This window comes from Phascolarctos cinereus, unplaced genomic scaffold (assembly GCF_003287225.1).
Source record: "Phascolarctos cinereus isolate Bilbo 61053 unplaced genomic scaffold, phaCin_HiC Scaffold_3;HRSCAF=262, whole genome shotgun sequence".
NCBI lineage: Eukaryota > Metazoa > Chordata > Mammalia > Diprotodontia > Phascolarctidae > Phascolarctos > Phascolarctos cinereus.
In genome coordinates, this window is record NW_027555736.1 from 120,803,690 (window position 1) to 120,821,566 (window position 17,877).

The 17,877-nt window shown below is 41.1% G+C and overlaps 1 protein-coding gene across 4 annotated transcripts in view; it reads left to right on the forward strand.

Annotated features, from left to right (window-relative positions):
- Positions 1-17,877, forward strand: part of NTRK3 (neurotrophic receptor tyrosine kinase 3) — a 471,829-nt gene that overhangs the window by 150,274 nt on the left and 303,678 nt on the right. For 2 of the 4 annotated variants that reach the window (XM_020964678.2, XM_020964695.2), the window contains exons 5-11: positions 464-621; positions 4,203-4,345; positions 4,695-4,836; positions 5,394-5,690; positions 13,171-13,194; positions 14,865-14,929; positions 15,757-15,859. In XM_020964678.2, coding sequence (XP_020820337.1) covers positions 464-621; positions 4,203-4,345; positions 4,695-4,836; positions 5,394-5,690; positions 13,171-13,194; positions 14,865-14,929; positions 15,757-15,859 — 932 coding nt within the window. The remainder of the gene's footprint in view (positions 1-463; positions 622-4,202; positions 4,346-4,694; positions 4,837-5,393; positions 5,691-13,170; positions 13,195-14,864; positions 14,930-15,756; positions 15,860-17,877) is intronic. The other 2 variants (XM_020964687.2, XM_078151146.1) reach the window with 1 other exon arrangement.

Consider the following 17,877-nt stretch of genomic DNA (forward strand, 5'->3'; position numbering starts at 1 on the left):
TGTCACAGCAGGAAGTGGGATAATGCAGGTTTTGTTCAGGCAGTGGTGTTTGGCTAGAGCATAGAGTATTTGAAAAGGAAGCAGTGTAAGATAATTCTAGAAAGGTCAGTTTTTGCCAGATTGAGGAGCATGAATGTTCTTTGGTGGGTAATGGGGAGCCATTGAAAATTTTTGAGCAATGGAATGATGTAATCCATTTTGTGGGTGAGGTGTATTAATTACTATCTGGTGAATAGAAAAGGAAGCAGATTTAATTCATCTTTTCCCTAATTTTTGTAATTCAAAAAGAAAAAAAAATCATAGATGAGTAAACTTTTGGCAGTTTTTTATAAGGTTTTGTTAAATACACTCTTCCCTTAATCTATGAAGACCAGGTGTGAGCTATCTCTGCTTCTCTAGTAAAATTCTAGGAGTTACCCTGTTCTTTGGTTGAATGATTTTCTTTCTCTATTTTTGTCCATAGGAGATTAGAGCAAAATTTCTTCAACTGTAGCTGTGACATCCGCTGGATGCAGCTGTGGCAAGAGCAGGGTGAGGCCAAACTGAACAGTCAGAATCTCTTCTGCATCAGCACAGATGGCTCTCGAATTCCCCTGCAGCGTATGAACATCACCCAGTGTGGTAAGTAGGCTGAATGGAAATGTCAATTCTCCTGTCTTCTCCCTGCCCCTGCAAGGCCTAGGCTTCTTATCTTCTACTGCTGGGGCCAAAAATTATTATGTCAAACTATGACCTCCAGATTTTCCTACTGCTCCTTCAGCCCTGATCTTATGAAACACATGTGGGATTCAAGCAGATTCCAGTGTCCCTATTTCACTGTGCCATCCCTATCCATTTTGGGGACAGTTATAGAAGTTGGTTTCAGGCATGCAGGAGAATTAACCATATTCCTTTTAAGTATCTTTTGCTTCTTCCTCTCCATCTTCTTCTCTTAATGCGATTTAATTTTGTTATTTTGGGAAAAGCAGCATGATATATGGGCAAGAACACTGGTTAGAATCCAAAGAGCTGGGTTTGAGTCTATACTCCATTATTTATTAGTTGTATAACCTTAGCCAAGTCATTTCTCATCCTTGAGCTCCGTTCAGTATCCTTAGTGATAAAATGGAGAGAATGAAGTTTTCCCACACCTATCTCACAGGGTTGTTGTGAGGATAAAATCAGATTATTTATGTCTATCACGTAATCAATAAGTCTTAAAGAGTTACTTAAGGTATTTAGAGGTTTAATCAGCTTGTTCACTCTTCAAATGTCAAAGGTCAACTTTGCATCCAGATATTTTGTACCTCAAATACAGCAGTCTAGCCATTTTTCTATGCTGCCTAAAATGCATGGCAAACAGTATACCAACATACACATTTAAAACACTAATTAAAAATATAATTAAATTAAAATTATTTTAAAATATATTTTGTGTATCTATTGTTTTTACACCACCTGCATTTCCCAATGGATTCCTTCCTCCTTATCCCCTCCAAAACAGAGTCTTAGAACAAAACCATTTCAGCAAAACTAACCTAGACGTTGAAAAAGTCTGAGATGCCTGATATACAGACTTTCACTCTCATATTCCCCCACACTTACAATGAAGTGTTCAATGTAGCTCTTCTTTGGGAATATGGTGGTCATTAAGCTTTCATGCCATTCAGTTTTATTGTATTGTTGTTGCTCTTTCTATTCACATTATTGTAGTCATTGTAGGTATTCTTTTTCTGGCTTTGTTTCCTTCACTTTGCATCTGTTCATATGGGGTTGGTCTTCTTACATTTCCCCATGTTCATTAAACCCATCCTTAAACTCATCCTTTCTCATAGCATAGTAATCTTCCATTACATGCATATGTGACAAAGCTATTTCACAATTGACGGTCATTTAATTTGTTTCTACAGTAAATATTTTATTGCTTATGGGTCCTTTATTTTCACTGTTGACCTCTTTGAGGTATATATCTACCAGTGAGATCTCTGGGTTAAAGGGTATGGACATTTTAATCACTTTCTTAGTATAGTTCCAAATTGTTCATCAGAATGGTTAAACCACTTCAGATTTCTACCAGCCCGTGCATTAATGTGCCCCTCTAGCCACAACTGCTACATTGTTGACTGTTTCCATCTTTTACAATTCATTAGCTGTGAGCTGATACCTGAAAGTTGTTTTGATTTACATTTCTCTTATTAGTGATTTGGAGTAGTGTTTCATATGGTCACGAAAACATGAACTACCTATTCAAAAGTCAGTATATTTGCTGAGAGTGTGTTCCTTGGGGAAACTTCTCATCACTTTCCACATTCCACTGTTCCCTTCCTTGACCTCTCTCCAGCTCTTTTCTCCCTTGGGCAGGCTAAAGCAGGTGGGAGGGAAGTGCCTGGCATCTAGATGCTGCCTGCCACGTGCACCATGGATGGTGCTCTGTGGGCTGAGCTGTGAGTTAGAGCTGTGATCAATCGGTGTGTCCTGTTGTCTGTGTGGAGAGAAGGTCAAGGGCACCTTTTGCTTTGTGTCAAGCTGTTAATAAGGGGGATGGGACCAGTCTATTTCAGCTAGGGAATTATAAATTGTGTCGATTGAAACTGCATAAATGTTCAGTTTTGGTGGCCGGGAGTGAATTGTAGAGTCCTTACCCACCCTGGGAGAGAAAAAAAAGTTGATTACTAGTCTGTTCCATAGTGTGGTGATGAGGTCAAGCACCTTCCTAGTATTTACCATCTTACTGGTTGCCTAAGAAGAGAGACAACTCTTTCCTGAGCCCAACAACTCAAGTAAATTAAATACCTGCTTGCATGTTACCATGAAAGCAAAAAAGGCAGATGCAGTCCCTTCCTTTTCTTTTTTCTTTTCTTTTCTTTTCTTTTCTTTTCTTTTCTTTTCTTTTCTTTTCTTTTCTTTTCTTTTCTTTTCTTTTCTTTCTTTTTTTTCTTTTCTTTTCTTTTCTTTCCTTTCTTTTCTTTTCTTTTCTTTTCTTTTCTTTTCTTTTCTTTTCTTTTCTTTTTTTTTTTTCTTTCTTTTTCTCTTCTTTTCTTTTTCTTTTTTCTTCTTTTCTTCTTTTCTTTTCTTTCTTTTCTTTTTTTCTTTCTTTTTTTCTTTTCTTTCTTTTCTTTTCTTTTCTTTCTTTTCTTCTCTTCTCTCTTCTTCTCTTTTCATTTTTTTTTAAGGCAGTCAGGGTTAAGTGCCCAGGGTCAACCCAGCTAGTAAGTGTCTGAGGACAGATTTGAACTCAGGTCCTCCTGACTTCAGGGCCTGTACTCCATCCACTGCATAACCTAGCTGTCTTGTCCTTTCTTCTTTAGGAGATTCTTTAAGAGACATTCTTCAATGGATCTTTGTTGTTGTAGGATCTTTATACAGCAACAAATCTATTTGTCTTTTATATTTAGTGAAGAGGTGGCTTTGAATTTTCTTCTAAGACCAGGTTTCTCTGGTCTTTAGGACTCTGAGGGACAAAACCTGTTTGTCCATCTACCTTGGCTTAGCATGAGGCTTCTGACCAACTATAAAAGAAGCATAGGAGAATAGATTTAGAACTGGAAGAGACCTTAGCAATAATCTTGACCTATGCCCTCATTTTACAGCTGAAGTAACAGAGATCCAGACAGATTAGAGGACTTAGCCATGGTCACATAACTACGAAGTGGCAGAGTCAAGGCGTGAAACTTGGTCCCTCTGACTGCAGGTGCAAAACTATGTTATAGTTTTCTGCTTCTATGCAACCACTTGCTGAAAGACATTAGGTTGTAAACTCTTTGCGGGCAAGGACTATCATTTGCCTTTCTTTGTATCTCCGGTTCTTAGCACAGTGCCTAGAACATAATAGTTACTTGAATAAATGCTCGTTGATTTGTGGGGAGGAGTCTGATTTAGGACTTCATACTTGGGACAGTTTCTCTTTAAGGTAATCATGCACACCTTGGAGCCTGCTAAGCAATCATAGGCTCAAAGATTTAGAACTGGAAGGGACCTCAGAGATCATCTACTCCCTTATTTTACAGATGAAACAACTGAGGCCAGGGAAATTAAGTGACTTGCCCAAGGTAATCCTTTCCATTGTTCTTTATTGCTGTCTTGTTACCCAGATCTCATCTACGACTTTTTCCAGAATGTGAATCCTGTTTACTGAGGTAGGGGAGGGAGTGATAGCCTTCCTAAGCCTAGATACAGCTGCACAACCATTGCTGATAATTCTTTTGTCTTCTCTTACCCCTTAGACCTACCCGAGATCAGTGTAAGCCACATTAACCTGACAGTAAGAGAAGGGGAGAATGCTGTCATCACCTGCAATGGCTCTGGCTCCCCTCTGCCTGATGTGGACTGGACTGTCACAGGACTGCAGTCCATCAATACCCACCAGGTAGGCTTTTAGGAAGGAAAAGATGTGAACACAGGTCAAGTGTAATCACCACACAGTCTTAGAAGTGAGCTTCTCTCAGCTCCAAGGTACCAAGGGCTTAAAAAGGAATTGTAGCTGAATGGTTAAAGGGAGAAATAGACATTGGACTTGGGACTTGTCTTTTTTGGATAATTAAGTGCACCTAATGTAGTTTAAAAGTGTGTGGACAGCTATAGCTCTCCTACCTTGCTCTCCTTTGGGTTGTGTTAGACGTAGGAGGGGAAAGGAAAGGAATTTGGCGGTGGTGGGGAGTAAAAAAGAACTTTGGCTAGAGGTGACTTGACCATTATTTTTCCATTGGGGTTTTCAGACAAACCTTAACTGGACCAATGTTCATGCCATCAACCTGACCCTGGTCAATGTCACCAGTGAAGACAATGGCTTTACCTTGACCTGCATTGCTGAAAATGTGGTGGGCATGAGTAATGCTAGTGTGGCACTCACCGTTTACTGTGAGTATGGGCATATGGCATCTCCGTGAGAGAACCTAGGGCTCAGAAGAGCCTATGGGGTGGGAAACAAGGGACATCAGTAGAGCTGACTTAGAGTTGAAGGTTTCTTGCCTAGAAGCTGTGAAAAGGACAGGGAAATAATGTACACATGTATTAATGTACACACATGGTTTTTCTGAGTCTGGGCAAGGGGGGAGGAGTACCTAATTCTTGTAGAGGTGTGTCTGCAATGCGTAGACACTGCTTGTAGAGGTGTGTTAAGGCCTCTCCTGAGATGATCTTGTAAGCATGCATAGTTTTGGATCTTGTCCCTTACCTCTCTAGACAAGCTTCTGAAAGGTGCACAGATGGAGATACCCTACTGAGAGGAATCTTGGGAGTCTGGCTGAACCAAAATGACTTTCCACTTATCAGCTGGTGGAGCTATCATTCCTCTAGACAATCTTTTGAAAAAGAAAGTAGGCAAAATCTGTGATGAGAAGCCCCAGTTCCTCCAAGGTTCCAGGATATGAACGCTTGAAATATCTCAGCAATTTAGATGTTCTTCCCTTTGGCAGATCCTCCACGTGTGATGAGCCTAGAAGAACCTGAACTGCGTCTGGAGCACTGCATCGAGTTTGTGGTCCGGGGGAACCCACCCCCAACCCTGCACTGGCTGCACAATGGGCAGCCGCTGAGGGAATCTAAGATCATTCGGGTGGAGTACTACCAGGAGGGTGAGGTCTCTGAAGGCTGCCTCCTCTTCAATAAGCCCACCCATTATAACAATGGCAACTACACCCTCATTGCCAAAAACCATCTGGGCACAGCCAATCAGACCATCAAGGGTCATTTCCTCAAGGAACCCTTTCCAGGTGAGGGGAATGCAGTTTTTTTTCCCACTTTGGGGTAGACTCAATCTCCCCAAGAGTTTCCAGTTATATTCAGTAGTCTGTGGTGGGGAAGAGAAAACAACTGTGCTTTTATATTACCAATATGAATTGATTGGATAAATTGAATTCGACTAGAACCACTGTGCTGAGTCAGCACAATCTGGATACATATCTTACTTCTAAGAGGCTACCATTCCAAGAGGGTAGCAGACATGCATATGTGCATGGTTACATATTCAAGGGCATAACCCTCCATCCCTCTGAAGCAGAGACATACATAGATATTTTGAAATGGAAAAGACCTCAGACATCATCTGGACTAACCTCCTCATCTTACAGAGGAAGAAACAGATCCATGCTGGGGGAGTGACTTGTCCAAGGCCACACAGCCAGGTAGTGTCAGACCTGGAATTAGAATTTGGGCCCTCTGACTCTAAGTCCAATCTTCCCCCTTCTCCCCACCTCACACTTCCTTATGGCCAGGGTTGGGGGGGGGTGTGAGAAATTATGGAAGTGTACTAAGGAAATAAGTCTGTGATAGAGTCAGGGAAGAGGAGATAATGGGCTAAGGGCAATGACTCCAACAATCTAAGGAGCTTCAATTATATTATGACCTTGGGAAGCTGATAATTTTTCACTCACTCTCCGCACAATCTGGGCTGGATCACCCCCAAGTACTTCTATTAGTTAGAGAATTTCAGGATCAGAAAGAAGAAAAGCCCAGCAAAGGTTAACAGGCAGTGAATTAGGTTACTTAAGAGGATTATGTAATCTCTTGTTCTATAAAGTGATAATTTAGGAATCAGGCATCCCACTCTTAGATGATTTAGGTATTTGCTTATAGGGGATAGACTAGAGCAACAGTTTTCAAAGTGTGATCCAGAGATCCCTAGGGATTCATAGTTCCTTTTAGGAGGTCCCTGAGGTCAAAACTGTTTTTCATAATAGTACTAAGACATTTGAATTTCCAATGTGGTAAATATTGATGGATATAACCCACATAAGTATAAGCCTGTTGGGAGTCTTTAATAAGTTTTATGTGTTAAAAGGTCTTGAGAGCAAAAAGTTTGAGAACTGCTAAACTAGATAACCCCTTAAAGTTTCTTGTAAGGGAGGAGTAAAGGAAAGAGTAGTTTAGGATGAGAAAAAGACATCAGGAGCTAAATCTGTGTATTGTTTGCTTGTTGTGAAAGGGGACTTTGCAGTCCACAAATAACTGAGAAGTGTCAACTTCAGGATGCCTTATTTAACTTAGTGCAAGAGGGCTATAATGAGGAGTACTGGGAGCAAAGGAAGAAAAGGAAAAATGAGGCTGCATGTTGAGAAAACCTTCCCAGGGAGACCCTGGAGATTAGAGAACAATCTTTCCTAAGGAAATGATAGGGACTGCAATGCTTCAGTTACTGAAAACTACATATGGGGGAAACTCAAGGGAGTTTCCAAGCCCAGGCCTTAGGAAGATCCTAGTGGGCTAAGTCCAAGAGATTTTTTTGATTGGCTCATTCCTCCTTAGTCTTCTGGAGGATGGAAATAGTTATGGCCTTCACTTTGAGTACAAAGAGTTCTCAAACTCAGAGATGGTTGGGTTGTGTATAAGACTTAGTGCAAAGATTAGCTCTATAGATTCTTAGAGTTAGAAGGGTTGCTTAGAGGTCATTTGATCCATTCCACCATGTGCAAGGAGGAACACATATAAATTTGCTTAGAAAAGTGTAAATCATTTCTTTTAAAAAGACTACCTAGAAGTAAACTTAGTATTCTCTTTCTGAAATCACCCATCCTGTAGTGGGAAAAACAAACAAACAAATAAACAAACAAAACCTTTGGACTTGGAGTCAGCAGACTTGGGTGCAAGTTCTACCTCTGGACACAATAAATATGTGACCATGGCAAAGTCACTGGACCTCTCTTTCTTCACCTGTAAAATGGGCATAATTATACCCATAGCACCTACATCACAGTGCTGTTTTGAAAACCAAATAAGGTGATATATGCTTTGTACATCTTAAAATTCTACATTAATGCCAGCAATAATAATAACAATTATATAATAATAACAACAACAATAACAATGATGATGACGATGATGATGATGATGATGATTGGGTGAGGCAGTGAACTGTCAAAGTCTTTGAATGGACTGATTTTGCTGTCTAAGAGAGGGGATCAGTGAGGTTAAGTTGGACTTCCCTTTTATAGGCCCTGTCAGGGAAGTGAATATACAGAGACCAGAAACAATGGAGTGGTGTCTGGTATCCAGAAAACTTAGTTCCCTTCCATCCTGTGGGAGTGAAGCAGCTTTTTGTATTCTTCAGACATGCAGGAATCTGCCCTTTTATAAAACTCAGTGGCTCTATTTTTTTGACAAAGACTCTAGATACCTTTTGATTTTTCATTCAGACATCAAAATTCATCAGAATAACTTCTAGAATATGCTGGTGATGACGGTACTGTTGGTGGTGGTGTGTATGTGTATGTGAGTGTAGGTAGCAGGGGAAGAGGGGGATGTCCTTGGGGAGACCTAGAAGACCTTTACTATGAATTATACCATCTGACTCATTTGCCCCTTAACTGGGAACATTTCCAGCTATAATTTCTTAGACCCATTGCATGAAAGTTTAGTTTCATTATAGAGCAGTGATTTTTTAATAATTTATTTCAATTTAATTCAGTACTACAAACATTATTAAATACTTACTATGGACAAGGCACTGTGCTGGGCAGTAGGGATGCAAAGATCTATAATAAATATATGAATGCATATGTATATATGTGTATAATAACTGAACATACACATCTACATATATACATCTGTGTATATATGTGTGACATATATTTACACACATATATGCACACACCTCTTGCTGTCAGCTCTCGTAGGCCTTTACAACATAATAGTGGGTAAATGACATACACTAATAACTGATACAAGTAGGGTGTGTGATAAGTACGAAAGAAAAGATCTAATGAAAGTTGGATGAAAAATTTGAGGAGGGAAAAAACATTTTCACTGAGGGAAGGAAAATGGCAGGCAAAGTTTCTTGGAGGAGGTGGTGACTCCATTGAAAGAAGGGAGGGATTTCAACAGGCAGAGAAGTTGGGTAGGGGGTATTCATCCATTCTAGACATTGGGGGACAGTGTCAGCAAAGGCATGGAAATGGGAGAGAGTAAGATGAGTATGGAGTTTGACTGGCACATAAAGTTAGAAGAAAAGGAGTAATTTGAAATAAGTTTGAATAGTTAATTGAAGCCAGGTTAGGGAAGGTCTTGAATGCCAAATAAACATGCTAAATAGAGCATGGGGAGTTACAGAAAGTTTTTTGAGAAGAAGACTGGTATTGTATTAGGAAGATTGTTCAGACAATAGTGTGAAGAAAGGATAGGAGAAGAGACAGATCTGAAGTAAGAAGATGAGTTAAGAGGCTATTCCAGTAATCCTGGTGAGAAGTAATGAAGGCCTAATTAGGGTGAAGTACTATGGAAGCAGAAAGAAGGGTACAGACTTAAGAGATATCATCAAGGTTTGATTGAGGAGCTTTGGGCAATTGGATTGGGTAAGAGATTAGAGTAAAAGATGACTCAGGATGGTGGTGACATTAAAAGAAATAGAGATGGTAAGGGGTCTTTGGGTATTGGGGTGGGAAAAGGGAGTTTAGTTCACTTTTAGCCATGTTGGAATTAAATACATGATGAAAAAGTGGTGACAGGGAACAGATGGAAAAGTCATATGAAAGTGACGAGGGATGAATGTATACAAAAAGGTGAATTGTTTGGGAGATGGAGCTAGAGAAGAATAATAAGGCCTATTCTTACCATCACCTTCCCTGTCTCCCCAACCTAGGAAGCAAAGCAACTGTAGGAATACATGGTATATTCTTTCTACTCATGAAGGGTGTGGAGAGATATGCGTACTCTTCCCTCCCTAGGGCATTCTTCCAGGGGTGGGGTGATATTCCACTAAGATGCTGCTGCATCTTAGAGATATGTCTGTAAATGTGAGAATCAGCAGAATTTCTGAAATTGAACAGAAAGGTTCCAACAGATTACCTTTAGTTCAGGCCATCTAAACCCTGCTGACAAAGAATCCGTCTTCTTTTAAAAAGATCCTCTGATAGGAAAGACATCGGACCAGGGGATAGTGTTGTCAATATTTCCAAGAACGGGGTGGATCAGATCCTGGGGTCCCAGAAGGAAGCATTCCAAGCTGATAAAGATATCACAGCAAATGCAAGTTTATTATCAGGAACCTGATACTTCAGGATTCAGTGCCCTCATTCAGATTTGCTGTTGTGGTAGAGATCGTCCCATTCCCTAGCCTCATGTATACTCACAATATATTATTCCACTGGTAGTTGCTTTTCAACTAAACAACCCCTATTCCCCCTTTGTCTCTGTTAAGAAAACAACTTGAGACATCTTATTTTGGGAATGGCTCCCCGGGGTAAGCCATCTGAGGGCTTATCCTGAGTTGGGGGTTTTTGCTTCCTTTTCATGTATCATGAGTCAGAAATAGAGCAAGAATGGCACAGGTTAATAATTAAAGAAATAGAATAAAAGCTTTCTCAATGTGGAGATGTATTTAGTAAAAGGGATTTGGGAGAAGCATGAATTCTCCCTTGAATGACTATTCTGAGCCCCAAGGAAGTCTGAAAGTACAAATGAGGAAAGAAAGTAATCAAAGGGGACATTTAAGGAGCATTCTAAAAATAGGTTCCACCAATAAGAATGTGATCAGAGAAGTAGTGGGCACATTAGAAATGGACTCCAGCTTTGATACAAAGAGTGGTCTTCTGTCCAGAATGGTTATTTTAAAAAGTGTGATGCCAGATCTGCTTAGGGTCCTTTGGGCCTGGAGAGGCTGTCAGAAAAGATCAGAGTCTGAGAGAGAGGGATGCTGTAAGGAATAAAGATTAGAGGGAATAGTCTGAAGAAAAAAAAAACAGAGGAAGATGGATGATTACCCACAGGTGGAAGGAGGAAGATCAGGACTTAAAGATGTTCTCAAGTTAGGGAAATAGTAATTGAGGGGTATAAGAGAAGGGAAGTGTTATTAGGCTGAGTTTGGAAATCAGTCAGATGTCAATGGGGAATTTTCACAGAAAATACTTAGGCATTCAATCCAGTGACACTGGCCTCTTTTCTGTTCCTTGAGGCTTATCTCCTGACTGGGTATTTCACTGGCTATTACCTATGCCTAGAATGCCCTCCCTCCTCATTTCTGCCTTGGCTTGTCTGTCTTCCTTCAAGTCCCAGATAAACTTTCACCTGCTACAGGAAGCCTTTCCCAATACCCCTTAATTTGAGTACCTTCCCCTTATTGATTTATCACCAATTTATCCTATAGACAGCTTGTTTGTATTAGAATAGGAGTTCCTTGAGAGCAGGGATTGTTTTTTGCCTTTCTTTGTATTCCTAGCACCTAGCATAATTGCTGGCACATAGTAGACCCTTAGTAAATATTTTCTGACTGATTTTGGTTGTTCACTTGGTCATTTGGTGGCTTCTCTTTGAAGCCTTAGGGCCAGGTCTGTTAGGAGAATGAGTAGTAGAAAAAGGCTTGAATTGGTCAGGTCCAGCTTGTAAGCTAAGGTTCTGGTACCATTTCCCTTGACCATGCCAGCTGCCTTCCACCTGAGGGCATAGTAGGGGTTCAGAGGTACTGCTGTCAGTGCAGTATAGGGAGCTGGGAAAAGGGTGGCCATTTTAGCAGCATCATCATCAGAGGGAGAAAGTTTGACTCTAGCTGTTTTTAAATGAAGCTTGTATACATGAGATGCATGTGTTAGTGAGCAAAGAAGCAAAAAAGCCCATTTCTTCTCATCTATGACCTGGGTTTTGACTTTTTTGGAGGGAGAAGAGAGGAAAGATCTCTTGTTGTCTTTGCTTTCGAGCCATATTTGTATCTTGGCTATGATCAGGCATGGTTGAACAGAAGTTCTTGGCTCTGTTTTCCTTTCTGTGGGCTTTACTTGCTTCCATTGTTGGGGGCCTTCCCAGGAGTGTGTCGGGCCTGTGCCCACTGAAAGATGTGAACTATATTCTTCCTAGAACAAAGTATTCAGGTGATGATCTGACAAGGATGTTTCTCTCCCCACTTCCCAACACTTTTTCCCAGTCCATTCTCCCATTCAGATTTAGGTGTGAGTCCCTATTCAAAGCAAGTTACTATTATCCCTACCCATCAACAGTGTGAAACCCCAAATCCACCCATGGGTTCTGTGCTGTGAATGTGGCACCTTGTTTCAGTGCCCATGTGACTCTTGGATGGATAAGTGTTTCCAGACAGCAGCTAAAGGATTTAAGCATTCATAGGCTGATTGGCAGATTACAGGGTTCACAGACTCGGTTAAAACATTTGGCTGACGTGAGAATATTCTCTAATAAATGAGAACCTTATGAAAAACATGCAAATCAGCATGAACCTGTGAGTTGATCTGGCAACCCTGTTCTTTCAGGCTGTCAGGGCATGACCATTAAAAAAAAAATTGGTCAGGCATTTTGTCACCTAGAGTATGGAGGCAGCAGGAATATCAGACCAGGAATTCAGATGAGGCTTAACAGCCTAAGAAAACAATGAATTGATACTGACTAGTGTTATGTCAGAAGCGTCTGGGTTAAGCCTTCCCAAAGAAAACATCACTTTCCATTGAGGTCATTACAGAAGACTGTTTACTGGCTACAGCCTGATGGAACTGGCAAGGTGGAAAAATTGGATCAAGGGACTATAGTTTTCATTCATGCCCTCACTGAGTGTATCATAGGTACTTGGTAGAAAGGCCACTTCAGGATGTCACCTTCCCAAGCTTCCTACTTCAGGAAAAAGGTATATCTTTGTGATCTGTCAATGTAGAGGGTCTCTTGATATTAACAGGGAAATAGAAGAGAAGTCAACTCTTCTGGGAGATGGAGGGAAGTATGTCATGGAAGAGCAGAGATAATCAGTACATACAGGGCATGAAATCTGTTCTGGGGTTAGAGCACCACAAAACAACCTGTTTTATTTGCCTTCTAACACAAATGCTTGGACTTTCATTCTTCAAGCACGAGCACTTTCAGAATATAATGGAAAAAGCAGGCTTCTCTCCCCGATGCTCTTTACTTCTTACCCTTACATCTCTCCCTCCACCATCACTATTCTCCCTGGGATCCAAAGAAATAACTGTGGAGTGATACAAGAGGGCTGAGGTTCCAACTCCTCTCGCCACAGTGAAAACAGCATGACCTCCAGGTGTGGAGACAGTGATGCCTCTTCCAATCAGAGTGATTATCTTCAGTCTCTCCCCCAACACTGTGGACATCACACTAAGGTGATAAAATGGGATAGCTGGCCTGTAGCTGTAAAGTTGTCAAAGCAATGATACATCAGGGTGAGGGGGAAAGGTGATGACTGGCAGAAATGGCTGTCTTACTCCATTCTGTTTTTTATTAAATGTGTTAATTATCTCTTTGTCCTTTTTGCAGAGAGTACGGATAACTTTGTCTCAAGTAAGTCTCCTTTGCCTCTTGCTTTGTAATTGTTCATGTTCTCGATCCTTTCTGTTAGTTCCTCTGAATTCAGACAGCCTTCCTACCTCCCCCAGCCACAGTTGAGAGGATGTGAGATATCTGTGGTAGAGTGAATTGGAGTATAGTGTCTAGGCTGCTGGGGCAATTTCTCCTAAGCTCCTTTTTACCTAGGGAGAACTCTAGGGTTAGCTTTTTAGATGCTGGGTCCCTATACTCCAGTTTTACTTACCTGACTGAAGTTAAGGCTGTTTAGAGGGTTTGAGGAGTTTTCTGATACCTGGTGTGGTAGTGAATCTTATCAAATTGGGTTTGGGTTTATATTGAATTCCCCAGATGTTAGTTCCTATAGGAAGTATGATACCCAGGTTTTTAAATGTCCAATTGTGTATTTCCAACTTATGTAGAGATCAAGGTTGGGCACAGATGGATTGCTATGTACATTTTTTTGTGAGGTGGGTCAATATTCAAATCAGTGAGATTACAGGTCCATTTGAGCATTTGAAAGATGACAAATGGAATCATTTCCCATGTGACCATGACTTATTAGATTTTGGGGGGAACCATGGAAGTTTGAGTATACTGATAATTTAAGAACAAGGGTTAAACTAGAGGTTTGCACATGTTTTGTATTTTTCTGAAGGAAGCCTACCACCCTTGTCATCTCTTTCTTGTGATAGAATTATGGGAATTTGACTCACCTGTCTTGTGGAGGCTTTCACTCCACATTCAGATTGCTTTATCTAGATGCAAATGTCATATGTGTTTCTTATTCCTTCTCAGTCTCTGGAGACTAGTAACCCCACAGAATGTTCCTCTAGAGATGTCTGATGTGGGAAAGCTCTTCTCCAAGAAGATGCTATAAGCCTTAGAACAAACTAACTCTTGGCTTCAGCATGACTGGGTAACTGAGAATAAGGCATTTCCATGGGTGTCTCTTTCATATATGATAAGTTGAGTTGTCACAATGCACTGGCCTCAATGTGGAATGAATGAGATGGTGGTTTCTATTTTGGGCTAGGAATCAATAACCTCTTTTGACCCAAATTGCTACCACTAAGACTAAGTAACCTCCATGGCACAAACATGGTATAGAAAAGAAAGAGAATGTGAGAATGAAGGAGGAAGAAGATAGAAGTGTCTATTGGTAGCCTCCGGAGTCAGTGGAAGTAGCTGCTTTCATCCTGTCTGTTGGAAACTTCCCCTTGTGTTTCTTTCAGGGCTACATCTAGAACCTAGTTATTTAGGCTTCATTTCAAAGTCCTTCCCCACATAAACCATTGTATTGTTCCAGTGGTTCATAGGTTATAGAGCCCAAGTTTTTCCTTTCCCTTTGAGGAAGTGGGTAATGGGGTAGATAATAGGGATATTATTTCAAAAATAGGGTAGCAGTGGGCACATGTGCTCTTGAGCTATTGTATTTAGTCAGGTAACAGAAAAGGGATTCATGTTCTAGAGCCACTTCATCAGAATCTAGGGAGATATTAGGATGCAAAGGTTCAGACTGGAGTGAATGTCTTTTTGCAGAGATTGATGGTGTATTCTTTGGGGCAGGGATAGAATTGTGGCCTAGGCTCCAAAGAGTTTCCCAGTGCTCTTTAACGTGTGGTCTGTTGACTAACTGCCCTCCTGCTCTGTTCTTTTGGTTCCAGTCTATGAAGTGAGCCCCACACCTCCTATCACCGTGACCCACAAACCAGAGGAGGACACTTTTGGGGTGAGTCATATCCTGGTCAAGAAGAGTTAACTTCTCCCAAGGGGCCTGAATGGGCTTGGTTCAGGGAGACTCTGATTAGCACTACACAGAGAGAAGGAAGCTAGGTTGGTGTTTCACTAGGGAGTAAGACTGGATATTTAAAGCTGAGTTCTATGCCTCTAGAGGTAGACTGTCTTAAAATTTTTTTTTATTGATGTCTTTTGTTTTTATATCATCTTCATTTATGTATAGATATAGATGTAAACCTATCTATATCTATATCCCTTCCTTTATCCATTAAGCCATCTCTTGTAACAAAGAATAAAAAGAAAAAAAAGCAGTTTATCAAAACTAACTGACACATTAATTGAGTCCAACAGGATATGCATTGTTTCATGTAGGTAGTCCCCAAAAGAGGTGGACTTTCTACACAACATGTTGACATGGTGGTTGCCTGTTTCTCTGAGCCCTGGGAAGACCCTTTGTTCCACGTAGCATTTAGGAATCAAAGCTTTTTTGAATAAAAAAAGCAAAGGGGAAGTCATTTATGATTGGTGGTTGAGTCAGGTTCCAAATACCATTCACCAAGGATGGGAACAACTCAGAGAATGGAATCCTGGAACCAGGAGTTCTTCTTCCTACCAATTTATTGTGGTAAGTTTCTTGGGAGTCTTCAGTGTCTTGTTAATTGGTTTCTTAATGCATTTTATGCAGCAGGCACACAGCATTCTGTACTGGGAAGAGCTTCTGCTGTAAACCTCTCATTTGGGCAGAAATCACTTTTGCAGCATACTCTGTGGGACCCTGGTGTACGCCTTGATCCTGAGTAGTATGTTTTATTCCTCTAGGTATCCATAGCTGTTGGACTTGCAGCTTTTGCCTGTGTCCTCCTGGTGGTTCTCTTTATCATGATCAACAAGTACGGCCGACGGTCCAAGTTTGGAATGAAAGGTATGGTGGGATTTCCATTCATTAGTATGGGTGCCTTTGGGAAGAGCTGAATCTTTTGACTGTAGGATGCTGTTTTAATCTCCTTTAGTCCCTAAAAGGATTCTCTCCCAGTCATCCAGAGGCTAGTAATTCTTCCTAATTAACTTCACTGGGAGCTGCCTGCTCTATATCTGTGATCAGTAATTGCTCAGCCTGGGGAACAGGGGCAGGGATCTTGCCCACTGGTGCCCAAATGTGGCATCTCTGTTTCTGCTGGAACTCAGGTACAGAACTTGTTCACTGTATTGGTGGGAGCTGTGCTAGTTTAAGAAGAAAGTTGGGGATGCGACAGTGCGAGCAAGAGAAGAGACCATTTGGGTCCTGTGGTTACTGGTGGGCAGTTTGAATTCTTTCTTCTACAAACTGTAGCCAAGAAATTGTTTTATTATTCTCGGAATCCCTTCTTGGGGATCTGAAGAAAAAGTAGAGTTGCATTGGCCAGGAAGGATGTGAGCTGACTGATTCTTCTATGAAATTGTTGACCCATGGTGGTGTCTCAGCACGTAGCTCCACACAGGGTCCCAGGGCCAATGCCAAGATCAACAGGCTTTCTAAGTCCACTGGCCAGGTTCCATAACATGTAGTGTTTAGCTCCAGCACTGGGTGGTGGTGGCTTCTGGCCAATGTTGGTGTAACAGGTCTAGCATGAGAGGGGTTAACATGGTAAATTAGTGTCCCTCCATGAATTCCCAATTGGGGGCAGGGATAGGCCTGTCCAAATGAGATATGGGAGGTTGTGGCACCAATCTTAAACCTGGAACTTTTTCAAGACTTACTCTGAGCTCAGAATTCCTTTCCATATCTGGACTGGGTTAAATAAAAGGTATGGCCTGACATTTTCTGCCTCCTGTAGAGGATTTATTTTAGGTGCTGAGCATGGAATCAGGTTGATGTTTTCCCAGTAAAGTTATGAGGAATGAGGAGAATTAGAAATGCTTACAAAGTGGTGGACCTATCCCCGTTAGCAAATGGTATCAAGGAATTGAGAAAAGAATGGAGAAATGAAAGGGAAAACTTGAAGTTCTTGGACACATTGGCTCTGTGTCTTCCCTGTCCTTCTGGCTTTGAGGAATTTGGGACATCACATCCTAATGAACTGCATTACTTTAATATTAGCTATATGGGCCAAAAAATGTAACTGGGAGAAAATGGACTAGATTAAAATAAGAAGGTAGGAGACTGTCACTGTACTAGAAGACATGAATAAGATTGATTTGCTTTTGTAAACCAACCTGGAATAAGCATGTTTGAACAACTGGAACTCTCCAGGTGCCAGATGTGCTAAGCTTCATATATCCAAGAATGTGGTAGAGTTATTCTTGAGGCTTTTAAGGTGTCTGTGAATGTTTTCCTTTTAAACAGTTATGTCTAGGATAATCATGCTTAAGTGATCTTCTCTAATTAAGACAATTTTTCCTTAGCTGCCCTTCCCACCATTTTCAGAAATACTATCCCCCTCCCCCCTCTCTGATAAGAGAGAGAGGGAGCTGCCTCTCATTCCTGAAATGAAGCACCACCAGCTGAGACCTTGCCACTTGCTTGGCAATGCTCAGAGAGCAGATTTTTCCTGTTAATTGTCATAATGCTCCTGAAACAGCGTGTCCCCATGTCGGATGAATTACCCTGTGTGCTGGGTTGGCTCCACTCAGCCACACTCTGTGAACCCTTTTCTCCTCCATCCTTCTGGATCCCCACTCTCAAGTTTAGATCTTACTAAGGTTTGGGATAGGATGTTGATCCAGGTTAGTAATAAATAAGGAATTTCTTTGGGCTTAAGGCCAGATGCCACCATGAAGCTGGGAAAGAGTCTGAGGCAAAGTGGAAAGGCAATGTCTCTTGAACTGATGACATCTGATAATGAATCCTATTGAAGGATCCTCTGGTTGTGTAGAATTCTCTGATCTTTATCAGCTTAGTTTGTGGCTAGATGTGAAAGTATCCCTGAGATGATATTGAGGCTTCATACTCAGCTGCAAGAT